Here is a 27,885-nt window from a genome sequence, read left to right as displayed (position 1 = left end):
ATCCTCAAAACTTCACTGTCATCTGAAGTGAAGAGATGCCAAATGTCTCTCTCTAACCCTAACAGAGAACGAATCCGTCCTAAATTGCCCCATATGGCCAGCTGCCTACCATCCAAGTCTTCTTAGAGACCCCACCCCATCCACCACGTCCAGAAGCAAATTCGTTCTCCCCCCGTCTCGTCCTGTCTCCCAGCTAAGCTGATGATCTATCAAGTGCCTTTGTCCTCTGACCAGATGCCTTAGGTTACCTCTGACTCTTCTTTGCCCTGTCCACGCATTATCTGATTGATTACCAAGTCATTTCTTCATCTACGCAGCAGATCTAGGTAGAGCACTGCTCTCCAACGAGGGCCGAGCCAGGTACTGATTGAGGTGTATCCATCAGGGGAAGCCGAGTTGTGCTGCATCACAAACATTCCTACAACCTCAGTGATTTACACCAACGGACAGCTTGCCTTTTCTTTCACACTCATGTCCATTGCAAGTTGGTGGTAGGTCAGATCCATGTTCTCTCCCCTCCAGGAAGGGTGAGGTTTTATGGCGAAGGGAAAGGAAGGCAGAGCAGGGTCTGACATAGGTATTAAATGCTCCAGCACATACCTTCGGCCAGAATCCATCACACAGCCTCCCTCAACCAGGAGGGAACTGGGAAGTACAATCCTAACACAAATCCAGAAGACGGGCAAACGGGAACGTTTGGAGAACAGGTTTGAACGTTTGAGAACCTCCTAGTTCTAAGGAGGTTAGAAAATACTAGAGATTGTCACTGCCCTGTGTGATGTGGCAAAGAATACAACGGACATGGGCAGCACCGATGACACAGGAGCCAGGCGAGGGGATGTTACTCAAACATTTGGGTCAGAGACTGTTACACAGGACACATATACAGCCCTGACTTGCAGGCGGGGAAGCATTTCATCTGATGAAAGGGTCTTATGACCAGAGGAAATAGCACCTGCAGAGTGACATTGTGCCATGAAGATCTTCCCTCTGCAACACCCTTTTAGCCCTCTCCCTTCCTTTCATTCCCACCGTCATTGCCTTGGGTCAAGTCCTCCGCCGGGACCCAAACAAGGGCAGAAGCCTTTCCACTACGCATCTCAGCTCCCGTCACTCTCAGAGCTACTCTTCCAGGTCCTGGGCTTGACCGTGTGATTCCCTTGTGCGCATTTCTTGGATGACTTCTCCCTTTTGAATCTCAAAAAAGCTCAGAATTCTCACGATAACCTGTACGGGTTTCCACAACCCAGTTCCAGCCACTGTCCAGTCTCCCATGCTACTAACTTTTCTCCATCCAGTAGCTCAGCCATGGCGTGTGCTCTGTGTGTGTGTGTGTGTGTGTGTGTGTGTGTGTTGGGTCCTTCAGGATTTCCAAGGGCCTAACAGTGACTAACTGTGGTTGGTTCTTGTACTTAAAAAACTGACATGCCACCGTGGGCATCCAGCTATGCTCCCATCTAACAGCAATGCAAGAGATCGTGGTTATGGCAAAGGGAAACTCAAGGTCAATGCTGAGGCTCTCACTCTCATCTGCCCATCTAAAAATGTTCCTTCTTAAGGTCCAGCTTATATGCCATATTATTTATTCGAACATTTTAGAGCATTTGCCATATTGTAGACACTAGGTACTAAATGCTTTATGCCTGTGGTTTCCAAGCTTGTTACTCACAATAGGAAATGCATGTTATGATCACACTCCAGTACATACACACACACACACACACACGCACATGCATGCACGCACACACACACACACAAACCTGGTAAACAAAACTTACGTGTACTACGCATGATGGACTTTGGATATTTCCTGTTCTATTGGATTTTTTCTCTCTTTTATTTTTTTAAAATGATTGTCAGGTCCACTAAGTTTCTTCCATGACCACATTTTTAAAAACACTGCTTTTATCACCCATTCCGATGACGCCCTTATGCAGGGGGGTGGGGGCCATTATTATCCCCTTCCTGGTGCTGGTACCGGTACCGACACGGAGAGTTTGCAGTCTGGCCAGGACCACACAGCTTGGCAAGGTGAAGACAGGGTCTATAGCCCACAGGAGTCTGAGCTCAGCTCCGGGCTCTTCATGCTGACAACCTTCTGCCTCCCCAAGGAGGCCGGCTCCGTCTCCCTCGGGAGCCTCAGCATTGATCTTGAGTTTCCCTTTGCCGTAAGCACGATCTCTTGCATTGCTGTTAGATGGGAGCATAGCTGGGTGCCCACAGTGGCATGTCAGTTTTTTAAGTACAAGAACCAACCACAGTTAGTCACTGTTAGGCCCTTGGAAATCCTGGAATTGTGCTGAAACAGCGGATGTGCAGCAAATGTCATGTCGAATTAAATTTTAAGGATGACGGCTGTGAGTCACCCAGTAGCGGTTAAGTTGTATAATGAAGTTTCTGCTTAATAAGGCAGGGAAAGTGCATTGTACACTTTGGGATGCTTTCCATCCCAGGAGGATTTAGCTGAAACGCCTGTGCTTTGAACTGCTGACACGGAAATCATTCTCCCAGGCCCGAGCTAAACGACCTCTTGATGGATCTCCTCCTCCTGTAATGGCAAAGCTGAAAGTTACGGGGATGCTAAAAATCGCCCCCAAATACACAGACATGTACCACTTGCATCTGGGCAATTCATCACGCGTCAGTGAATCTTCGTTGGGTACCTCTGTGGCGGGCATATATGAGTTTCTCTATGTTCCTGTGATTAACCAAATTTTACTCTGGCGCTCAGCAGCTTTTTCTACAATCATATGATTGGGAAAAACCTTAAAAAGTTTCCTTGAGACAGGCCTGCATCTAGGCACATGAAAACCAACTCTGGTCCTGTAAAAATTCTGGGGACGTATACTCTTGAATCTTCCTTAGAAATATTCTTGAAGCTTCCCTATTTCAAGGCCAGATCTGATGAAATGTGTTCTCAATATGCTTTGATGTTTTATGCTGAAATGTGCAACATACTGCAATTTATTAGACTCTAATTCTTGGGGAGTGAGAGGAAGTATATGTTATCTTCGATAACCTAGTTCTTTAAAAAGATGAGGAACTCTAACCTAGTTCTTTATCTGTCCTCAGTGAACCAGCCAATAACTGCTCAGTATTTCTGCTCAGTTCCTCTCTTAATTTTTGGGAAGTCACCATCAGTGGTTATTCGCTTTCACTGAGCATTAAGTGAAGCTGTCCCATTGCTACACGTGGTCAAAATGCAGGTGACACATATGCTGAGGTTGGGAAAGAAGCTTAAAATCCTAAGCCCAATTTTGTACTTTACTGAACAAAGGGAAACAGGAGCATATATTCAAATGGAATTTCTGTACAGAAACAAGCCCTGAAAATCTCTTCAAGCCCAGTCTCACAAGATTGCCTAACCGATTTTGCAGCTAAACTGCCACTGCACAGTCTGGCTTTGGACCTAGTTTTTGGAGCATTTGGGAGATTCCAGCTTTGTCAACATCCAGTCTTTTGGCTTTGGGGTATTTAATACAGACACGGGGTGTTACCAAAGGGGAAAAATGGCATCAAAATCTTTTTCAAGTAAGACTTAATGGAGTGGCCATCCCCCCCCAAAAAAAAAAACTTATATTATGCCCAGATGACGTTTATTACTAAGAATAGCCTTTCTCACGAGTTCTTTCCTATATGTGAGAAATTATAGAAGGCTAATCCAGTTCTGCACAAAATTTTTTGAGTAGGTGATAGCAATCAAGTGAGATCAGTAAAGCGCTTCCACAGAGAGATGATGGGCATGGCAGATGGCATGACAACGGAGAAGGAATGGGCCAAAACTGTGGTGAAGGAGGGAGATTTGATTACAAAGAGACTGGGAAACGTAGGCTCCTGAAACGTCAGTCTGTCTCATTGGACGAGGTCCTGATTCTAAACAATAACATGGAGAAACTAGTTTCTTTCCTGCTTTTTCTGGATATCGCCTGTAATTCATTTTGTAAAACATTATAACAGTAATTTTTATATTGGGGAGGCCAAAAGATAAAATATGTTTGAAAGTCTTTTTTAGAAGTAGCCCACAGCCACTCATAGCAGAGGCACTACCTTGCTCTAGATAAAGCACAGAGAAAACCAGCAAAATTGATGAAACAAGTAGCGTTAATGTGCTGTTCTTTCTGTGGGAACTGGTTGTCTTAGTCTATCTGGTTCGGAAGATCTTTATGTTATATTATCTTCTTCTAGAGATGAAAATAGTGAAAGAAAATGGCAATCAGATCAAAACAGATTATACATAGATATTTTAGAAAGAGGCCGATCTTAAACTGAGTCAGCTAACTGCTTATTCTTCTTCATGTAACCCAGGCTATTTCTCTGCCACTAACCAGAAAGATCCTACAAGTGTCATTGCCCTATAATTAAAAGAGCTATCATTTTGTTTATTCCGCTTTAGGGGAGGATTTTTTTTAATCACTGCTGTGAACATTCCATCTACGAAATCAGAGCAGTCAAGTTTTTTTTTTAATGGGATGTTAATAATTAGACGTTAAAGCTTTGATAGAATTAGTTTTTCATTAAAAAGTTAATTGAAATTTTTTAAAGTGGAATTCTTTTAATATCCATGAGAAATGCTGAATAATTTGATCTGAGCAGCCTGCAGCTCCATAGTCACTCCCTCCACATTTTTTTTCTGTTGTATTCAAATAAATTCTAGGTCATTACTAAGCTCCCTAAGACAACAGGCATTTCCTCAGTCCACTCGGATGAGTGGTTCATAGGTCCCGGCCCTGCAATGGTCTGACCTAGGATCCCTGGGGGATAAGTCACACAAAGTGCAGTCAGGGTAAGGGCCATAAAGGGCACATAAACAATGAGCAAGTATGCACCTGCTGGAGGGGATTAAAGAAGGCTTCGCACGTTCATCCATTGAGCTCAGTATCGAAAGGGATCTGGAAATGGATTCGGCCACGACTGGGTAAATATCTCGTTTTATAGAAATTACTAAAGAACATTTCTAGTAGCTCATTGTGGCTAATTTTATCTTATTTACTGGTAAAAGTGTCTTAGACATGAAAGGAAGGATAGTACACCAGCACCCCAAGACAAGAATAATTCTAGAGTGAAAACTGGCCTAGAAGATGCTGTTCCCAGGCTTTCCACAAGGTAACATTGAAGCACTAGGATGAGACCAACCTTCCAAGCAAGCTTTACCTTCTCTGGGGGAAGATGCTGGCCAGTTCCTCAGAAATGCATGACTCCACCCGGCAGACCTAAAGCAATGACGCGGAAAGGCAGATGCTGGCAATCTGAGCTGTCTGGCTTGGGTGTTGAAAGGTGTGTATACTCTTAGTGGCATTTTCCATGCTGGTACAATTTTAGGGAGGCAAACATGTCAGAAGCCTTGTAAAAAAAACTTGCTAGACATATTTTTAAAAAAAAAACATATGCGTGAAGTTTCCATTTATTTTCCTAAGCATTTTACAAATAGGAATCTGTGCCCTTGACTATGGCAAGGACAATTTTAGGATGAGAACGCAAATGACTTTATTTCTAGATTTTAGTAGGAATTTGTCAGACAGCGTATTTTGATTAACCTGCCATTTGCCAAACCACGACCCTATTGTGTTCCTCGGGGAGGAAATTTACCTTATAATCTACACACTGGAATTGAATTCTATAAATGTCTGTGAATTCAAACTCGGCAACTGCTTAGGAGCTTTTGCTATTACCTGGCATGGTACTTAGAGCTTGTGCGTAAATCTGCTCACCACGGCCCGAAGGAGAGCGCTGTAGTCCAGCAGGCTTATGGGGCTGGCCCCAGGTGCCCTATACCTGCTGTCAAACCTCATCATATGCGGACTTCCATACACATCAGCCTCCACAGTGCCAATGTAGTGTTGCTGGCATAACAGCCCAACTGCCTCCCAACTGCCTCCCCCAGCAAACACCATCAACATTCCACTGGTGAGCACGATACTTGCAATAGCTCAGTAGGTAAACCACGTACATATTTTATAATTTAAATATCTGTCTCGAAGGAATACCAAAGTCTTCCCTCAAGAAAACTATGGTGTGTTAGGTGACACACCAGCTAAAGAGGAGTCCCGTTCCTCTTATTCAGGAAACTCTGATGGGCCAAGAAATAAATCACCTGGTTTCCACTTAGAGAATTTCAGTTGCGAATGATTACAAATCAACATAAAATTAACTGTGGATTCTAATAGAATCAGCATGTTTAAATTGTTCTATTTATTTTTTATGGCTGCACCCATGGCACATGGAAGTTCCTGGGCCAGGGATTGAATCAGAGCCATACCTGTGACCTGTGCTGCAGCTGCGGCAACACCGAATCCTTTAACCCACTGGGCCAGGCAGGGGATCAAACCCACATCTCTGCAGTGACCCAAGCCACTGCAGTAGGTTCTTAACTCCTAACTAATTTTTAGATGAGAAAGAACAGACTCTTTGCTCAACTGACTAACAGGAATTGAAGACAGGCATAGAATAATCGGCAACGCCAGTCCACAAATGGTCATGCTGGCACAGAGCAGAATTAAAAATGAACCATAGGATAGAATTTCCCATCAAGAACCGAGCTTCAGAGTTCTCACGTGGCACAGCAAGTTAAGGATCTGGCGTTGTCACTGCCGTGACTTGGGTTGCTGCTGTGGTGCAGGTTCAATCCCCAGGAACTCCCTCATGCTCTGGGTGAGACCAAAAAAGAAAAAACACCGAGCCTACAGGATTCATATGCCTGGCATCAGAGCTTTCTTGTTGCTGATTGGTTTTGTATTTCCACAGGTCATGAAGTAACACTTAAGCCTTCCCCTAAAGCAAGTGTTTATCGCAACTATAGTAGTCCATTCAAGATCAATTCATATTTTAGGCTTAATAAAACCTTCTAGAAGGGCTAATATCTCTGTCCTATCTCTGAAAAGGATGAGATTAGAGAGTTAAAGATCGACCGCAAGAAAATTAAATATTTAGATATTTAAATAAAGAGAAAAGTGTCTTTCTCCCCTCCCTACACATTGCTCCTGTTGCCATATTGACTCACTCATCACTAAGAAACTGTATGGGGAGTTTGCTTTTCTTTATGCTACAGTTTCCTACCTTGTTGCCCTTAGAGAGAAGCTCCACTTTGTTATTTTCTATTCTATTTTGTAGTCTATCCTTCCTCGCTCATTTAATGCTTCAGAGTCTTTGAAGGATCAGCCTACCTGAAGTGTCAGGAAAATCTGGAAGTAAAATCAATCCCTCTCACTGAACATTCCCAATAGTTGGGATGTGGTACCACATGGTGGAGTGCAGGTAGATTAGGAGATCAGCTTCAACATGATGCAGACCTGGTGCTGGAAAATCTGATAGCCAATAAAAGGAAAATTGAGGAAATATAAATACAGTCAGTGCTATTATACATCATATAAAAACTTGAGGGAAATGTTTCATAAGGAGGCAGTATTCACCCCCCCCCCTTTTCTCAGGACAAGCATTTTTGGCTAAGCTTAATGCTCAGGAAGGATTTAAGAGAGTTCCCACTGCAGCACTGCAGGTTAAGGACCCAGCATTGTCTCTGAAGTGGTATGTGTTCAATCCCTGGCCCAGCACTGTGGGTTAAGGGTCCCGTCTTGCTAGGCTGGGGCTCAGGTCACAGCGGTGGCTCAGATTTGATCCCTGGCCCCAGAACATCCATATGCCACAGGTGCAGCCAAAATAAAAGAAAAGGGGTGGGGGGAGAAGGTTTTAAACACCATAGATTTGCTGCACTGCCCTGAATGAGCTTCTGATGAATCTTTTTTCCATCTGTTTCTCTTACCTGTTACCACCTCCTGAACTTGTCAGCAATGGACGCATGAAACACCACCTATAGATAAGCAATACTGTTCAGAACAAACATTCAGTACACCCCACCCCACAAGTGGAGGCATCTCACACGTATGGGCATCCGTCTGGAGACAGCCAGCCTTGCTCTCCCCTGCAGGATCCATGTGTGAGCATCCTTAACCAACCACCTGCAAGTGACAGCTGGTCCCAGCCTAACCTTCTCTCCTTTTGTGAGCAGAGCTAGCCTTGGCCACTAAGACTAGCTTTCAACCTTCTCAGGTGTGACTCACCCACCTCTCTGGTGAGCTCAAAGGCCCTCCCACCCAGGGGTGGGAATGCAGGCAGACAGCTCTCCACAGAAATACCCTCTTCCTGGGGCCCAGATGGATGACAGTCAGCACATTAGCATCAGAAACCCCTGCAAAGGAGATCTCATATTTCAGGCAAGGCAAGAGATCCAGCATCTTTGGAACTATTGCCCCTCTTAAGGCCGTTGCTAAGCTTCAAGATAACAGGAAATGTCACATTGAACATCCGGTTACAGAGAAACCGAACGAATCAACTCTTGAATGGTTTAAATTGTTCAATTTTCTGCCTGCTTTTCTACTGAGACAAGAAAGTGGTGCCCAATTATGGCAGTCATCAGGGGAACGTGTAGCATTAGAGGCAACGTCACCAGTGCAACTGACTCTCCCAAATAGCCAGTGGGAACCCCTAAAGAGCCTGACCCCTATTTCCCGTCCTAATCTGTACAGAAAGGTCATTCCAGTTGGGGGATCTCTATCAACAAACCTTTTTAACTTCAGCTTTTGGTTAATCTTCCATATAAATGGTGAGACAACTATGGTTGCTTAAGAAATCATATTTTTATCATTGATTTTAGCTATGCCTCATGTTTCAGGTAAAAATTAAGTAAATAAGGACCAATTGTACCTTACAGGCAGGATAGGGATTGAGTTTTAACTAAGAGCTGTGTACCCTTCTCCGAAAATCCTTATTTTTTAAATATATTTTAATGCTCTGTTGACACTGAATGTTCCAATAAGAGCAGTTGTTATAATTTGCACATCATTAAGCTTTGTAAAATTAATTTGGCAGCACCACAGCCTTCGAGCTTTACAGCACACAAGTACACACAGACTTGGGATTATCTCCTCAGTTTTCCAGGAAACAAGCCAAATTTACTCTGAACTTTTAGAGGAATTAATTTTTCCTATGATTTTCTAAAAAGACATCAGACTGGTGTTTGGGGGGGGCATTGGTGGACGCAGGGGCAGGTGGAATACAGAGGCCCACACTTGCACACCCCCCCCCAAGGTATTGGCACATTTGAGCACTTCGTGTAAGAGTTCCGTAATCTCCCTGTAATCCTCTGTTACTAGGTACCTGTGCATTAAATAGTTGACAGTGAGAAATTCTCTGGCATTTTTTATTCCAGCAGCATCGGTCTTATGGCAGTCAGGAAGTAGAGTAACATTTGTGTCCTGTTTAATCGCAGAGCTGGTACTGCAGCTTATGCAGCCTCCTGACCTACATAAGGTTTACTTAACAGCTCACGAGGGTACAAATAAGTCCTTCATATGTTTGGTCCCTTGTAATTGGTAGCATGGAGTATGAGGAGGCAGCATTGGACTTGGATCAGAAGCATCCAGCTTGAGCCTCTGCTCACCCTTGTCTGGCACTTGTGACCTCAGTGAGTCCCTTACTCGGTCTGTACCTCTGTTTCCTTGCAACATGGATAGGCTGAGAATTTTCCAGTCTTTAAGTTCAAGTTCCTTTTTGCTTGAAAATTCTTTCTTCAATGCATGTCTCCCTTCTCAAATTTTACTACCACTGCCCATAGGAACCAAGCTTCTCCTTCAACACTTTGTTTAGAAACTTCCTTGCCTAAATGTCTGATTTCATCACTAGCAGCTACTACCTTCCACGGAATTCTAGAACAGGACCACAATTCTGCCAGGTTCTTTGCCTCTTTGGAACAAGGATTGTCTTTTCTCCATTGTCCATAACATGTTCCTGATTTTTTTTTTATTTTTTATTTTATTTTATTTTACTTTTGCTTTTTTAGGGCCACACTCGCAGCATGTGAAGGTTTCCAGGCTATGGGTCGAATCGGAGCTGTAGCTGCACAGTGTAGCCTACACCACAGCCACAGCAACGCTGGATCCTTAACCCACTGAGCGAGGCCAGGGATCGAACCCGGAACCCACAACCTCATGGTTCCTAGTCGGATTCGTTAACCACTGAGCCGTGACGGGAACTCCACGCGTTCCTGATTTCCATCTGAGACCTCACTAAGATGGCCTTCCCACCCCCATTTCTACCAGCATTCTGTTCGGGATTATTCTTGAAGAAGACTGAGGCTTTCTCCCAGCTCCCCTCTCTTCTTTTTGAGCTCTTATCAGAATCACTGTGAGCAGCCCCTTCATGGCAGTCTAAGCTTTTTCTTGCGTCAGCCTCAAAACTCTTCCAGCCTCTACCCAGTTCAAAGCCAATCCACATTTTTAGGTGTTTGTTACAGCAGCATCCCATTTCTCAGCACTAATTTCTGTGTTTGCTTGGGATGCTGCTTTGCTATTGTGTTCATGGATGTTTAAGATTGCTATGTCCTCTTGATGGACTGGTCCCTTTATCATTATACAATTAGTTTATCCATCACTGATAATAGTCTCTGCTCGTAAATCTACTATGTCTGATGTTAATAGAGCCACACCAACTTTCTTTCAATGGGTATTTATGTGGAATTGCTTTTCTGTCCTTTTATTTTTAACCTTCTTGGGTTTTTATATTTGAAAAACATCACTTGTTGGCAGCATAAGTTAGGCATTCCTTTTATAGCCAGCCTCACAATCTCTGTCTTTAATTAGGATTTTAAATCATTTACACTTAATATAATTATAGCTATATCAATGTAGGTTTAAATCCATAATCTTGCTACATTTTTATTGTCTTATTTGTTTCCCTTTTACTCTTTTTGGCCTTCTTTGGATGACTGAATTTTTTTTCTAATTCCATTGTGTTGTTTCATTGGCTCATTAGTTTATATTACTCTGACTTTGCAATTTTAGTGGTTTCTTTAGGATTAATAGCATACCTCTTTAACTTTTCACATTCTATCTTCAAGTGATATTGTAGACTCCATGTATATTTTAAGAGCTTTACAATAATAGCATGCTTCCATTTTCTGCCTTCTCAACATTTGTGTAATCGTTGCCATGCATTTAACTTTTACATATTTTATAAACCCCACACTACATAGTGATTATCTTTTAATTATCAATTATATTTTAATGATATTTAAATAAGAAAAATTATATATATATATATTTATGTAGTTGTCATTTCTGGTACTTTTTTGCATTTCTTTGTGTAAGTTCATATTTCTACCTGGTATTACTTTTCTTCTGCCTGAAGAACTTTCTTTAACATTTCTTGCAGTGTGTATCTGCTAATGATTAATTCTCTGAGCTTTTCATATGTTTTAAAAAGACTTTTCATTGCTTTTATTTTGAAATATATGTTTGCTGAATATAGAATTCTAGGTTGACCTTTTTTTTTTATTTCAATACTTTAAAACACTGTGTTCTCACTTAATGTCTTAGTTCAGGCTATTGTAACAAAAATGGCATAGATTGGGTGACTTATAAACAACAGAAACTTATTTCTCACAGTTCTGGAGGCTAGAAATCTGGGATTATGGTGCCATCATGGTCAGGTGAGGTCCCTTGTCTGGACTACAGGCTTCTCAGTGTACCCTTACATGACAGTAGGGGGCAAGGGAGCTGCTTTGGCCTCTTTTGTAAGGGCACGGACCCCATGATATCATCCCCTCCTAAAGGTCCCACCTTGGAGGGGCAGTTTCAATGGAGGATGTTCAGACCACAGCACTTGGATCATCTTTGACAAGAAGTCTGCTGACAGCCTTATCTTTGTTCCTCCTTATCTTTAATCCTCCATTTATAACATGTCTGTTCTCTGGCTGCTTTAAGATTCTCTCCCTATCACTGGTTTTAGGTAATTTGTTCATGATATACCTTTGTGTGGTTTTCTTCTTCTTCTTCTCCTTTTTTTTTTTTTTTGTGACTGGGATTTATTGAGAGTTTTGCCTCTCTGGATTTATAGTTTTCATCAGATTTGGAAATAATTTAGCCACTATTTCTTCAAACAATCTTTATCTGTCCAGCTTTAGGCTGCTTAATGTTGTTCCATAGCTCACTAATACTGTGTTAAATTTTGCATCTTTTATCTCTGTGTTTCATCTATTAATGTATCTTTAAGTTCACTCTTTTTTTCTGCAAGATCTAATCTGCTATTAATCTAATCCAGTGTATTTTTCATCTCACATACTGTCATCTCATCTCAAATTTAGCTTGGGTCTTTTTATACTGTTCATGTACCTATTTAGACCTTTTAATATCTATGGTTATAATATAATCATAATGCAATTATAATAACATTTTCAATGCCCTTGTCTGATAAATCTAATATGTGTCCATTATGGGTCAATTTTGATTGAATGAATTATATTTTATGAGTCATTTGTTTGTTTCTTTCTTTGCATTTCCAGAATTTTTTATCATGGCTTTTTTGAGTTATAATTCATATACCATAAAATTCATGCTTTTAAAGTGTACAATTCAATGGCTTTTAGTATATTCAGATAGTTGTACAACCCCCAGCATTATGTAACTTTAGAACATTCATCATCCCCCAAAAAACTCCTGTCCCCAGTAGCAATCTCTCCCCCTTCTCTCCCTCTCCTACGCTGCTCCTGGCAACCATTGAACTACTTTTTCTCTCTGTGTATTTGCCTATTATGGACATTTCCTCTAAGATATTCACAAATATGCAACTTTTTATGATTGACTTCTTTCGCTTAGTATCCTGAAATGTTTTCAAGATGTATCCAAGTCAAGCATGTATCAGTACTGCCTTTCTTTCTGTTGTTGAATAATACTCCTTGTATGAATGCAACGCATTTCAATTATATGCTCATTGGTTGCTCGATATTTGGGTTACCCAGATCTAGAAAATTTTTATTGAAAGTCAAACATTGTGAATTTTACCTAGTTGGGTAATGGACATTTTTATTCCTATAAATATTTGTGACTCTTGTTCTTGGATGCATTTACTGGGTGGCAATTTGAATCTTGCTTTGTGTGTGTGTGTGTGTGTGTGTCTTTTTGTCTTTTTAGGGCTGCACCAATGGCATATGGAGGTTCCCAGGCTAGGGGGTCTAATCTGAGCTATAGCTGCCAGCCTAAGCCACAGCCACAGCAATACCAGATCCAAGCCACGTCTGTGACCTACACCACAGCTCACGACAACGCCGGATCCTTAACCCACTGAGCAAGGCCAGGGATCGAACCCGCAACCTCATGGATCCTAGTCAGATTGTTTCTGCTGCGCCACAACAGGAATTCCCTGAATCTTGCTTTTAATAGCAGTTAGGCAACACCAGTATGGCGTTCAGTCTGGGGCTAAATCTTCCCCACCCCCAAGATTAGACCCTTAAGTTCAATATCCAATGGCCTCTGCATCTTGAGGGCTTCCAATCTGGCCGTGGGGACAGGCACGGTTCTCAGCCTTGTGTGAACCTGGGCCCTGGGCCCTCCAGTCCTAGTGATGGTTCTTTCCCCGGCCTCGGGTGGTCTTCACATGCACAGCCCTGCTCAGCTGAAGACCCAAGGGGACCCTCTTCAGACCTCCAGCGTTATTTCTCTGTCCTGTGGACTCCAGCCACCCCCACCTCCCCTCAGTCTCTCAGCTCTGTCTCCTCAACGCAGGGCAGCTGCTGGACTCCTCCTGGGTTCCCTGAGAGCTCTCACTGAAATGTAAAAACCCTGAAGCTGTAGGCCTCGTCTCATTTATTTCCCACGTTTCAGGGAACCCACTCCTGTCCCCCGTTCCGTGGTGTGCAGTGCCTTTGAGACAGTGGTTTCAGATCTCCTGCACGTTCTTTGGTTGTTTGCGGCAGGATGATCCACCTGGCTCTTGTTACACCATCCCAGCCCAAAACAGACATGCCAGGACCCGTCACTTAAAGGGTTAAATTGTTCGCGGTGTGACAGGGCCGCTGCCCAGAGCAATGCAGACTCTGTAGGTATCGAAGCTCCAGCCTTTTAGAGAAGGGCTAGGGTGCCTTGTCTCTTGGAACAGAGGTGTTAATCACTGTTCCCTTAGGGAGTCCCGTTGTGCCATTTGCCTCCTTGAATGTGGGAATATTTATGTCTCCTCTCACAGGTGATCAGCGAGTTTGAAGCCTCTCCTGACTCATTTTCCTACAGAATTCCCAACCTGAGTCGGAATCGTCAGTACAGCGTCTGGGTGGTGGCCGTGACATCGGCTGGGAGAGGCAACAGCAGTGAAATCATCACGGTGGAACCGTTAGCCAAAGGTGGGGCACCCATGCTGGGAAGGACCTTGCGTCCCGCTACAGTTTGACTGGTTTCAGGTCTCTCTTCTCTCTGAAATTCAGCTTACGATGCCCAAAAAACCAGAACACCACCTGTTGTCACATTTCATCCCTAGAGACGGGGTCGCTGTTAACTGACAGCAGGCTTCTGTGCAAATCAGAAAAGCACCCTCTTAAGGATGAGTGGTTTTACAATGTCAGGTGCCTTGGGGAAAATCAGGAAAGGAAATAATAAGATGAAAATCGCTACATAACAGCTTCCCAAGCAAGTTCTACTAGCTTCAAAATCAGGTATCATGCTTCTTAAAGAGAAATGCCTTTTTTTTTTTTTTTGGTCTATGGAATTTGAAACCTTACAAAATAAGAAAATCCTTAGCTCTTCTTCTATTGATAACATGCTATAAACAGAAACCTTCAGTGACAAAAGGAGGTTTGTTTCAGGAACAAAATGTCCCTAAAAGTGAAGATGATGTCTTCACGCTGAGATGTTGCACTGGCCCTAAAAAGCGGGTATAGACACAGAACACTCCGCTCCTACTTCTGGTCCATTGCTACCAGTGTTTCGGGTCCCCTCAGTTGTCATGAGTAGATGTACTGACGTCACCATTCCAGGTCAACAGGAGAGACCCTGATTTTGGAACACATTCCATTGGCAGTGTATTACTAATAAGGCTTCTAGGTGCCTAAAAGGGAAAATAAACGTTCCAAGATTCCAGTTTTCCCTCTAAGAGCTCCTGATAAATGTTGGGTAATGGGATAGCTCAGAAAGAGGCGGCATCTGGAGTCCCCAGTGCGGCTCAACAGGTTAAGAACCCGACATAGTGTCCATGAGGATGCAGGCTCGATCCCTGGCCTCGCTCAGTGGGTTAAGGATCCAGGGTTGCCGAAAGCTGTGGTGTAGGGCACAGATGCAGCATTTCCATATGCCATAGGTGGGGCCATGAAAAGAAAAAAAGAACGAGCAAAAGAAAGAGGCAGAATCAAATAATGGGGGGGAGCAGTGTCACATTTCAAACATAAATACTGATAGAAAGGAATATTTTGTTGGTGAGTGATATAAGTGGTGGATTTTTTGGTTCGTTGCACTCTTTGAACTTGATACCCAGCCAGCCCTAAGATGCACTAGCATTTAGAAAACGGTAATTATCAAAGGGCATCAGGCTGTGGGAGAAAAGGAAAAGGAGCTGCAACAGAGGAGAGGAATTGGCCATAACCTTAGCTCTTCTCTCCTTCTGTGTGGTCAGTGTTCTGTCCCCAGACACATCCAGGGGTGGCCTGGCTAAGGTAGTAAGAGGTGACATCTCAGAGGACACACAGCTGGAAAGCGGCTGCTTCCACAGGGCTGGGACTTGTCTGGGGAGACTGAGTGTCATTTGGTCACTGAATAAATCATTTTGAGTGCTTATGGTGTGCCAGGCTAGGGACACAGGGGCAGTTTAGTCAAGGGAGGCTGATGGCTGCAGCAGACATCCTGTAAGGTTCAGTGGCTTCACCTGAGAACGCAGACCAACCCAGGTGTTCTGGACGGGTGGCTTTCCTGGGTGGTTCATTCCACGTGGTGACTCAGGGATCCAGGCTTCTTCCACCTTGTGATGTGAGGTCCTGGGGTCCTTTGTCTCCAGCCGGCTAGGTGGAGAGCACGCATGGAGGCTGGTGGAGAAGTCTTCACCGTCAGACAGGGAAGCGTTTATTTCATTCTCACCCACCTTCCACTATGTAGCATGAAGCGTGGGTCCTACCTACTTTCAGAGCAGAGCTTGGAGATGAAGCCAGGCTGAACGTCCAGAAGGGAAAGCAAACAGGGCTTGCTGAGCATCCAGGAGTCTCTTCCAAGAATTCTGTAAAACACATGTGTTTACTGTCTGCCTTCATGGAGCTCAAAATTGGGTGGGGAGACAGAAAACAACCTCACAAAAAGACATGTGTAATCAAGAACGTCAATAAATGCTTTAGGAGTTCCCATTGTGGCTCAGTGGTAGTGAACCTGACTAGTATCCATGAGGACGTGGGTTCAATCCCTGGCCTTGCTCAATGGGTTAAGGATCCGGCATTGCGGTGAGATGTGGTGCAGACGGGGCTTGGATCCTGCGTTACTGTGGCTGTGGTGTAGGCTGGCGGCTGCAGCTCTGATTCGACCTCTAGCCTGGGAACCTCCATATGCCGTTGGTGCAGCCCTAAAAAGACAATAAGTAAATATATATGCTTTAGAATAGTCCTCAGAACCTCAGACGGGGTGGGTGGTCTCAGGCGCAGAAGGGCAGGTAAATGCAGTCACGTGACAAAGGGAAAAAGTGTTCCGATATCGGAGGCCTCCCGCCTAGAAGAGTTCAGGGCCTTGGAGGTGGGGACGCTGGACCCAGCAGGTCTGGGGAGGGAGAGTGATCTCAGGAGAGCCTGGAGGGGAGGGAGGGCAGGGCAGGGCTGGCCAGGCTGGGGCTTCCAGGCTGAGTTAGGAATTCCAGGTCCCGCTCTGAGCCAAGTGGAAAGACATGGAGTTTTAACCAGAGGAGGGGTGTGACCCTGTGTGTGTGTGTGTGTACACGCCTATGTGGATGTGTATGCATGTTGTTTGTACATGTGTGTGTGCGTGCGTGTGTGTGCACACATGTATGTACACTTTGTGTGTGTGCGTGTGCACTAAGCTTTATTTTTTTAGAACTGCTTTAGATTTACAGAGAAATCGTGGAGCTGGCAGGTGGAGTTGGCAGGCTCGGCGCACGGGTTTCCCTACTGCCAGCCCACGTCAGAGGTGCGCTTGTGCCAGCCGAGGGCAGGAGTTTGAGGACCAGGCTGATGATCCACCTCCGGAGTGGATGGCAGGGAGGCGCAGGTGGGAAACAGGACCAGACAGGAGGCCGAGCGGCCAGGCAGCGTGACCTGGGCCAGCAGGTAGCAGAGGGGCCTGAAAGGTGTGTCCTGGCATAGACATGAGGGACTCGCAGAGATGCGCAGGGGTGACACGGAACCTCTGATGTGACGGAGCCATCAGCTGGGAGATGTCTGGGCAGCTGGGGCAGGTCCTGGCTCCTCAGAGACATCAGGCAGGGGCCAGAGATGGAGAGGGTGAGCAGCCAGACAGCACTCACTCCTGGGCGGGGAAGTGCCCACTGGACCACAGAGGGAGGGGAGCTGGAGGGATGGACTGGGGAGGGAGGGGCCGGAGAATTGGCAGAGCAAAGGGGGCAGGCCAGACAGAGAGGAGAGGGACCAGGAGGCAAGGGCAGGAATTCAGCACAGATGCTTTTAGAGGAGGGCTTGCTCGGCTGTGCCAGCTGCCGCTGGGAGGCCCCGTGGAACAAGACTGGACATGCCCTTGGGTGTGGCCACATAGGGGACCTTCCAGAAAGCAGCTTCGGTGGGGAGGGGACTGGGAGGGGGAGAAAGTGAATGGAAGCAGGCCATTCTCTAAACACGGCACCTGGAGGAGGTGACGAGCAAGAGACGCTAGAACTGGGCGGGCGTTGGCCCAAGGAAAGGTTTCATGAGGTTTAATAGATCAGCCAGCAGAGCGTGCAGTGCGGCTCTGGGAAGATGCTGGAGGGGGCGAGGCCGATGACACAGGATAAGGAGCCGGAGGCTGCAGGACAGAGGTCTGGAGAGGGAAAGGAAAGTGGCCTCGGGGACGCAGTGGCAGGAAGCACGGAGCCCCTGTGTGGCCCTCCCCAGTAGTCCGCAGGTGGTGAATGAGGGAAGGGCCAGAGGTTTGCTAAGAGAAGAGAAGGGATGATGGGAGGTCATTGCCGGGAAGTGGGAACTTACTGAGGGGCAGTGCCATGCGGGCAGAGTGGCTCCAGATTCTCTGGCACATGGATTGATCCAGAAAAGTTCAGTTTCTCATGCATCAGTAGGGTTCACCCAGAGTCAGGATTGATCCAGATGGGTTTTCCAGAAAGAAGCTGAGCTAGGGAATGCCTCCAGAGTGGAGTGGACGTCCAGCTGGCAGGGACCACCCAGGACCCCAGACCCAGCAAAGGCAGAAGGGTCCAAGCTGGACAGACGGGGCTGCGTGCAGGCTGAGGGGCTGGTGCAGCTTATTCTGTGGCTGTTAGGAGATCAGGGCAGGCCAGCAGCAGCAGCAAATCTGTCGAGAGGTAGCAGGGTCCCAAATCCCGGTTAGGTTTAGGATGAAGGCTGCCTCTTTGGTGGAGGGGGCGGCAGGACGAAACCATGGACCCGGTCCTGGAGGAGCATCGTCCTGGGAAGGAGCCCAGGGCGAGGGCAGACCCAGTGAGCCCAGTCACACGGCTGGGAAGAACTCAGGAGCCGGAAGGGGGGTCCAGGTTGCAGGTGGGCTACCGTTTCTCATGAGAATCGCCTGTTCAAAGGCAGACTCCTAGGGCCCACCTGAGACCGCTGAGTCAGAGTCAGAGCATGAACCTGCTTTTTTAACAAAGATTCTAGGTGATTCTCCTGCCTGCTCCAGTTTGCTTAGGGTTTCAGAATAGGATCCTATCTATTTCAGCTGCCACAAACGGGCTCTCATTCCAGAAACTGGGTGTGTTGGGCTTGAAGATGAAATGGTTTCTGCCAGAGTTTTTCAAAATGCTAATGGAAAATCACTCCTAAGTTCTAGAATTAATTTTAGGAGTTCTCGCCAGCATTTCAAAGACCTAAAATGGAATAGAATGGGATAGCATCACAGTCAAATAGTCTAGACTTTTTTAAAAAGCAGGAAAAACAGTTGAAAATATCAGAAGGCCTCATTCACAGGCAGCATTCATGTGTAAAGGCTTGTTCTCATTCATATACAGTATGTGTGTGCAGCTTCCAGGATTCGTTGTTTCTCACCTGCCCAAGATATTTTTGTTATTGATGGAACATCAGAAATATCAGTAACTGATAAAGCAGTCTCTGCCCTGGAATATTCCATTTCAAGCCACCTCTGAGGACCTGGCTCTAAGGAGGAGGGGCTTCAGGTCCCCCCTAGAGCAGGAACATTGCTTCAAACACACGGCTGGGTTTTGCTGTAATAGCTGCTGCACAAAACAGGCCCAGCCTCTGAGCCTGCTGGCACGTCCTCTTTCCCCCTTCTCTTGCCGCCAGTGCTCAGAACAACAAAACTAGGGTCTGTCTGGTAGCTCTTCGTTCGTTTTCTAGTCCAGGATGACTTCCTAAGGAGCTGGCTCTGGGATCCCCCCTTTCCTGGAATTCCTGAACTTTCCTGAAGGGTCTGCTCTCCAGATCCATGGGCCAGTCGAAGCCCCACAGGGTACAGGGGTCCCAACGCCGGTTGCATCCTTGTGGGTCCAGAATCGATTGGAGCTGCCGTCCACCTGCACGTCTAGATGGGCTGAGCTTCTAAAAGGACTGTCCCCAAAAAGCAGGATTTGAGTGAAGGCAAAGTCCGGGCAGACCATTTTGCCTCTGGAGACTGTGTCATGGTGTCTGTGTCAGCTTTTGTGTCCCACCCAAGAAGGTGGCCCTAGGAACCTGTCAGTACAGACCCCTTTGGCCCCAAGGAGGGCCCTGCTGACAGGGGGCCAGCCTGGGCTTTTTCCTCTCCACCTCCTGGGCCCCCAGCTACTCTGGGACCGTGGCAGTCCCCAGGGGCGTCCCCAGCAGATGCTCCTGTTCAAGCATCTGAGTCATTGTCCTCAGCAAACGGTGGTTCTTCAACAGAGGCCACTCTGGAAATGCTTATTTTCCTTACTGTTTGTGCTGAAGATGAAGCTGATACAATAACATCAAAAAGCCCCACAAAATTGATGAACATACGCCATAACAGTTTCACCCCTTCCTGTCTTAGGGCTTTATGTTTTGTTTGATCTCCTCTCTCAGATATTAAAAGTATATTTTAATGTGCAGTTTGAAGTGTTAAGATAAATTGCTTAATAAAATGCTCTGAAAAATCATTGCGCTCATAGAAAGCACAGCTTGGAGCTGCTGGTTTATGGAGCCCCAGGTATTGCATTTGGGCTCCTCGTGTTTTGTCAATCCGGGGGTGGGGGGAGGCTCCAGTCGGGATGTTGAGCTACTTATACAATGAAAGTCCTTTCTATGCGTCTGACACCGAGACGAGCGCTGATGGGTGTAGCAGTAATCGGCAGGGCAGCAGTCGCCTTTGGGGTATGGCTTTGTGGGGGACGGTCACTGCAGCCTCTGTGTAGGCAGGTCTGGGGGTCACTGGGCTTCTGCTCTGTTTGGTGCTCCAGCTCCTGCACGAATCCTGACCTTCAGTGGCACAGTGACCACTCCCTGGATGAAAGACATCGCCTTGCCTTGCAAAGCCGTCGGGGACCCTTCTCCTGCGGTAAAATGGATGAAAGACAGGTAACCAGTAACCCAATGTATGCCTTCCGCGAATCTCTGGAGAGCATCAGACACACTGGGATGGATCTCGCGGTGTCTTTTTTTTTTTTTTCTCATGATCACTAAAGTGTTCTCTTTTTTAAAATGTTTTTTAGTAGCGTGTAGTTGATTTACAATATTCTGTCAATTTCCGCTGTGTAGCAAAGTGGCCCAGGGACCCAGCCATATATACACACATTCTTTTTCTCCTGTTATTTTCCATTGTGTCCTATCCCAAGAGATTAGATATGGTTCCCTGCGCTATACAGCAGGACCTCCTTCCTTAATCCATTCTAAATGTAATAGTTTACATCCACCAACCCCAGATTCCCAGTCCATCCCCCACCCCTTTCCCCTCCCCCTTGGCAAATCTGTCCTCCACGTCTGTGAGTCTGTTTCTGTTCTGTAGATAGGTTCATTTGTGCCATATTTTAGATTCCGCATATATGATATCATATGGCATTTGTCTTTCTCTTTCTGACTTACTTCACTTGGTATGAGAATCTCTAGTTGCATCCATGTTGCTGAAAATGGCATTATTTCATTCTTTTTTATGGCTGAGTAGTATTCCATTATGTATATGTACCACGTCTTCTTAATCCATTCATCTGTCAGTGGACATTCAGGTTGTTTCCATGTCTTGGCTGTTGTGAATAGTGCTGCAATGAACATATGGGTGCGTGTACTTTTTGAATGAAAGCTTTGTCTGGTGTATTTACACCAGTGAAAGCTCCAGGAAATCTACCCCCTCTTCTGAGATAAAGAGGAAGGTGGTCGAGGGCAGAGCAGAAGGAATCTTGGCTTTAGCACTAAAAGGATCTGATCTCTTGTTTCAATTCTCTAACAATTCAGAGCCTTAAATTCATAAGACAAAGCTTCCAAGGCAAATGCTCTAACCAGCCCAATAATCCCTGGAAGTTCTCTGTATCTAATCATGAAACTCTCCAGTATAACTGGGATGAAGGCACCCAAGGTTACGGGAGACTTAGTGCTTCTCTCTCCTTCCAAGATTCATGGACCAACTAACCCTAGCACCAACACTCTGAGAAATAACTTCTAGAAATGGATTATGGCTTTGCTAACACAAAATTTGGTTTTCCCTGCTCAGTAGGAATTACTAAAATAATAGCCGCTGCGATGGAGGGGAGAAAGTGGGTGAGATGGATTCTGCTCATGTAACTTTTCCAAGTACTTTTTCTCTCTCCAGAGGAAGAAATTAGGATATAAATAAAGGGCTGAGGATTCACTGATTAGTCGAGAGGTTTGCTAGAAATTGGGTTCAGAAGACTTCCTATTTCCAAACAAAAGCACTTAAAAGACAAAGTACTGAAATAATGTTCCTGGCCCAGGGACACTTTATCATCTCTTTCACAGTCAGTTAACCCCAAGGAAGTGGATAAGGTCCCAAGACCCAGCGGCATTCCACCTACTGTGGGGGTGACCCCAGATGACCAGACAGCTGCCACCACTGCGGGGGCTACACTGTCACCAGGGGGACTCTCTTTATTCTAGGGGTCAGCTCATCCCCCTTGTGACATGCCATTCGTTTCTTTTTCTTTCTTTTTTTTTTTTTTTGTCTTTTTGCTATTTCTTTGGGCCGCTCCTGCGGCATATGGAGGTTCCCAGGCTACGGGTCGAATTGGAGCTGCAGCCACCGGCCTACGCCAGAGCCACAGCAACGCGGGATCCGAGCCGCTTCTGCAACCTACACCACAACTCACAGCAACGCCGGATCCTTAACCCACTGAGCAAGGGCAGGGACCGAACCCACAACCTCATGGTTCCTAGTCGGATTCGTTAACCTCTGCGCCACGACGGGAACTCCGCCATTCATTTCTTATGCCAAAACCATGACCAACTTCACCTGAAGTGAATCTACAAGCGACCTCCCAATTTTAGCTGTCCCTATATGATTGGGTCCAAATGGCACTTCCGCCCCCAGAAGCAATTCCAAAAGGGATATGACAGCCATCGGGCTGGGAAGGAGCCAGAACCCAGGCCCTCCACGCAGACCTCACCTCCGCGCAGCCTTTTTTTTTTTTTTTTTTTTCTTTTCTTTTTTCACAAAGAATGAAACTATTTTCGTCCTGTGGTCCTAGCTTAGTTCTTACCGCATCTACTGCTCCAAAGGCGTGGTTTGCTTCGGGGAGGTGTCTCTGCTTTTCCCCAGCCTCGGCTAACTTGGGTTGTAATTTCTTTAATCTGCGCCTCTTTCTTCCTGTGAGGCAGTAACGGGACCCCCAGCCTCGTGATGATTGACGGGCGGAGGAGCATCCTCAGCAACGGCAGCTTCGTCATCCGCACGGTGAAGGCGGAGGACTCCGGCTACTACAGCTGCATCGCCAACAACAACTGGGGGTCGGACGAGATCATCTTAAATTTGCAAGTACAAGGTACGGCGTTTCGGGACTCTTCCTAATGACGCTTTTCATGGGCATTGCGCCCAAAGAGTGAACGTGAACAGATTTAAAAATCAACCTCCAGGAAGAGCTGATTGCTCCTTTTCCCGCTCTATGAAAACATATCTGTTCCTTTTGAAAAATACAGTTAAACAACTCAGAGGAAGTGAAGAGCCGTCATAATCGGAGAGAGAACACTGTTTACACTTTTTCGTATAGAAAGCCCAGACTCATTCTTCCTTACGTGCGCATCGCTGAGAAAGACCTTTTTTTTTTTTTTTTTTGTCTTTTTGCTATTTCTTTGGGCCGCTCCCGCGGCATATGGAGGTTCCCAGGCTAGGGGTCGAATCGGAGCTGTAGCCATCTGTCTACACCAGAGCCACAGCAACGCGGGATCCGAGCCACGTCTGCAACCTACACCACAGCTCACGGCAACGCCGGATCCTTAACCCACTGAGCAAGGGCAGGGACCGAACCCGCAACCTCATGGTTCCTAGTCGGATTCGTTAACCACTGCGCCACGACGGGAACTCCAGAAAGACCTTCTTAATGAGGTCCACTAAGTGCACAATTTACTCCACACATGTATTAAGTGCAACCCAGAAGACCCCAACAAGAAATAAGGCTAAATCGAGGTGTTTTATGCCTGCTAATTAACTGAACCGTTCCGGGCAGTGTATGTTAAAAGCACACTCACTCAGGCTCTGTGGCGCCTTAAAATTTAATCGTGTACTGAGTGCGGAGTGTGTACTTTTTCCCGACACTGTTCACCAAACGTACGTGACACATTCAAGGCTGTCAGGGTAAAATCGTGTGTAAGATCCCAGATGGCCATGAATTGGGTTCAGATTTGGATGCATGGTGATATTTTATTCGTAGGAAAATCAAAGTGCATAATTCTTTGGATTTAAGGATTAGCACATGAATAAATCACAGCAAGTAAAAAAAAATCAATATTGTCCTCAGTGGGAGGGGCAGGAAGGAGAAATATATAGTTTCTTAAATTATGCAGAATGGATCTGGAATTTCAAGTAACAGAAGTTGGGAGAATTCCAGGGCACTTTAGAAAAAAGACACTATTTTATGATTCTCGAGAGACCCATTTTTTTTTTATGGCTTTGGGTTAATACATCAGGCTTCTCTCTGTGGAAAGGAGAAGGACATCTTATAAAAAGCTTTCTATATAATTTGGATAACCTTATTCTAAATTTCTTTAGTATTTCTGTCTGCCAAGCTCATCCAAAATAATACTGGGGCCCAGTGATTGAAAGTTTATCATTTTTAAACCTTGTGTAACAATTCAGGTTCATGTGCTGCCACTCAGCAGCACACCTTTGATTTCAGAGCTGAGAGAGAGAGAGTGTGTGTGTGTGTTGCACCTGGGGGGGTAGCTAAAATAGTGGAAATTTTTACCATTTCTTTCCTGCTAGCTATGCTTTTTCTCCACCTTTCATGTCACTGAGAACAGAACAGCTGAGTGGGTGCCATTTTCCTTTCTCACTTGACTCACAGCTGAAAATTCAGAGTAAAATAATGCTTGTAGCCTCAGTAAGTTCCCGGAAGATTTCAATTAGTGATGAGCCACTCTCTCAGAAATTCCAGGAATTGGTGAGGACATGAGGAACTAAATCCAAGGAGAAATGTGGGTGAATTTTCTTTTAAAGAGTAGATTCATTCTGTTCCCTCTCTTTAGCCCGGGATATCAACTCATTAGACATTTTAACAGACGTGAATTGCATATTTTGTCAACCTGAAACGCTTATCTAATGAATGGCTCTTAAGAGTCATTTGGTAAATGACTGTTAAAGAAGACGAAAGATGTGGAAAACTAATAGTTGTTTTCTAAAAACTGCTTCCTCTCTAGTTCCGCCAGATCAGCCTCGGCTTACAGTTTCCAAGACCACTTCCTCTTCCATCACCCTCTCCTGGCTCCCTGGTGACAACGGAGGCAGTTCCATCAGAGGTAATAAGACACGGATTGTCCGCAACAGCTGAGTCATTGTCACTGTTCACAGGCCAATAAGGGACACGTCTTTATCCAGTACGTGTTGTGTGTTCATTTCTGTCTCCCCCAAACCCATCGTATAATTAATTCTCCCATCGCCTAAACAAACAAACAAACAAAACCCACTTCTATTTTTATGGTATTTGGTAAAACTCACCCAGTCATGCAAGGCATCCCGTTCACAAAGCGCGTACCGGGCCTCCCATCTGAGTGGATTATTAACAAAGGCAAAAAAGAGAGAAAAACAAATTTGGCGACCCTCCCCCCAGCTTCCACATGGTGTTGTCAACACTGTATCCTGCACGCGAGTCCTCCGTCCTTCATTCCAACGACGGCCACTGCCCCTCGGACTCAGGAAGCCCTGACGATGGGAAAGAGTCTCTCTGCACCGAGTTTCTGCCCTTAGTGCAGAAGAGGCAGGAATAAGCGGAGGAGATGAGTTAGCCCGACGGTCCCAGCCTAAGTGGAGCCGGGAGAACATTCTGAGCAAACTGTAGACCAGAGCGGGCGACCCAGAGCATCAGAGGATGCGCAGGATTAGGGAGCTGAGCCAGCAAAGTGGTCCTAGAGCAGGTGGGAGCGGGGGAGAGGTGGCGGCTCAGATTGCCACGGGCAGAGGACATCCTTTCTTCTGAGAGGGGAGGAAGGGGAGGCGACAACTGGAAATACAGGGCCTTTTAGGGTAAGGCCAGTGATGCCTGGAGCCGGCTCTCCCCAACCCATGAGACTCGATTGCTGCCTTCACCCCAGCTTTGCCCTCGGTGACCTCGGCCAGACTGGGGATATTTACATGCCACGGAAATCAGAAATGCTGCCCATTGTGGCTCCCCCCCTCCCCAAGAACTAGTTGTTAAATATTTATTAGCACTCCACTGGGAAAAGGGAAGGATCTTTTCTTTTTTTAGGAAGAAAAATGTGAGATTCTTTTTTAAAATAGTTGGGTGATTGGGGTGAAGATGTGTTTGTGGGTTTGACGAGCCTGGGAAAGATCTGGAACGGCTGCCGTGGGAAACTGGGAAACGCACGGGGAGTCCGTCACAGAGGAGCAAAGTCATTGCCAAGCGGAGCCAGGGCCCAGCCGCAGATCAGCAGCACGCATTGTGGTGATCACGGGCGTTGTGGTGTGATGACTTTTTCAAGTGATGCTGGGCAGCTGGGCAGAAAGGTGGCTCACGGGAGGTCCCGTCGTGGCGCAGTGGTTAACGAATCCGACTAGGAACCGCGAGGTTGCGGGTTCGATCCCTGGCCTCGCTCAGTGGGTTAAGGATCCGGCACTGCCGTGAGCTGTGGTGTAGGTTGAAGACGCAGCTCAGACCCTGCGTTGCTGTGGCTGTGGCGTAGGCTGGCAGCCAAAGCTCCGATTGGACCCCTAGCCTGGGAGCCTCCATATGCCGTGGGTGTGGCCCTAGGAAAGACAAAAAGACAAAAAGAAAAAAGAGAGAGAGAGAAAGAAAGAAAAGTGGATCACAGGCCCCGAAGTGGGTGACTGGCGGCCGTGTGAGGCCAGAAGGCTCAAGAGTGAGAGAAAGCAGGCTCTTGATTGAAATGGTCCGCCTAAGTGTCTTGGCTGGTTGGAGAAGGTTTTTATGCACAAAACAGTAGGTACCAGAGCAGGAGTTCATGGGACCCTAGGACTCTGGGCTCAGAGGAATGAAGTGTTGGTTCTGAAAATGTAAGCTGATGGGAGAGGCAGAGCGGGACAGGTGTGGGGAGGAAGGCCTTAGAGATGAAGCCAGTGACGAGTTTCCGTCCAGAGGCAGCAGGTGTCCTTGAAACACAGTGGTGGCCAAAGCCACTGGCCTGGGGGTCCCCATCGCTAAGGGTTAGAAAAGCTTCCCACACCACCTAAACAGTGGTGTAGATGGAATTAGAGGAGGGGGTGAAGTCCGCTGACCGTGAGCTGGGCCCAGAGCCCTCATGCACCTGTCCCGCGTGGAAGGACCTGTCAGAGGTGCAGGTCAGGGACACGCCGAACAGGCTCAGGAAGGGGGAGGGACCCCAAGGCTGCAGAGGGCCAGCAGGGAGGGGAGGAGGCGGCCAATGGGGTAATACTGACCATGGCCACGGAAGGGGTTCGAGACGGTGAGCTCATGGCGCAGCCTTGGCAAACACACCCGGCTGCCCCCTGGGGCAGGAGCCCGTGTGGTGCGGAGGTGAGATGTGTTAAAGAGGACGTCCTCTGTGCGGGACAGGAGATGCCAGCCCCTCCTGTAAGGACCTGCGTCAGGCAGGTGCGTCCTGGGCTGCTGGATGTAGACGTTTAGGGGACCAGGACAGAGCAGATGGAATATGTGTGCCCCCGGGAAGGTGGTTGGGGTAACAGAGAGGGGTGTCTCACTGGTCACACAGGCCAGAAGCTCAGGCTTCAGATTCTGGCAGCGGGGTATGTCTTGCAGCGACTCTAGAATGGTCACCTGACCGCTGTGAAGCTCAGGGTCCACACTGTGGAGCTGATACTGGCCATCTCCCAGGGTGGTGGGAGCTGACGTGATTCATGGGCCGTGGACAATGCCGGACTCAGTGATGGTGGCCTGGGTGCGGTGCTCGAGGTCGTCCTACCCTCGTAGATAACTTACCCCTTGGCCAGAAAGCCCAGGTTCTCTTAAAAGCAATGGCTTCAGACCATGCCCGTCCCAAGGTTTCTGGCACCTGTGCTCTGAAGGTCAGATATTTAGAGATCGATGTCCATTCCCAGTTCCCCAGTTACATCTTTAAAAGGGAATGGGCGGGAGATCCCTGGTGGCCTAGAGGTTGAGGATCCAGCACTGTCACTGTTGAGGCTCGAGTTCAGTCTTCGGCCCGCAGACTTTCACATGCTGCAGGCACGGCCACAAGTAAAATAAAATGGGAAATTAAGGGCGTTGGCAGGAAGTGGTTTTATCTTCATCATCCTGTCCAGCAATACCCCAGGGTACTGTCTGGTGTGGCCTCAATGCCTTCTAGTCAGTGCCATCACAGCACTTATGCCAGCCTGGGCTCAACTTCCTGAAATCAGAAAGAGCTCCAACCTCTTC

General features: G+C 46.5%; 1 protein-coding gene across 1 annotated transcript in view; it reads left to right on the top strand.

Moving 5' to 3' along the window:
* The window catches only part of DSCAM (DS cell adhesion molecule), a 725,315-nt gene that overhangs the window by 642,599 nt on the left and 54,831 nt on the right, over window positions 1-27,885 (top strand). Inside the window, 4 exon segments of the mRNA XM_021071497.1 lie at window positions 14,008-14,161; window positions 20,332-20,449; window positions 22,697-22,860; window positions 24,731-24,829. Coding sequence (XP_020927156.1) covers window positions 14,008-14,161; window positions 20,332-20,449; window positions 22,697-22,860; window positions 24,731-24,829 — 535 coding nt within the window.

The sequence above is a fragment of the Sus scrofa genome, chromosome 13 (assembly GCF_000003025.6).
Source record: "Sus scrofa isolate TJ Tabasco breed Duroc chromosome 13, Sscrofa11.1, whole genome shotgun sequence".
In the NCBI taxonomy this organism is placed as follows: domain Eukaryota; kingdom Metazoa; phylum Chordata; class Mammalia; order Artiodactyla; family Suidae; genus Sus; species Sus scrofa.
Note: the sequence above shows the minus strand (reverse complement) of the source record. Positions and strands in the feature narration are given on the sequence as shown.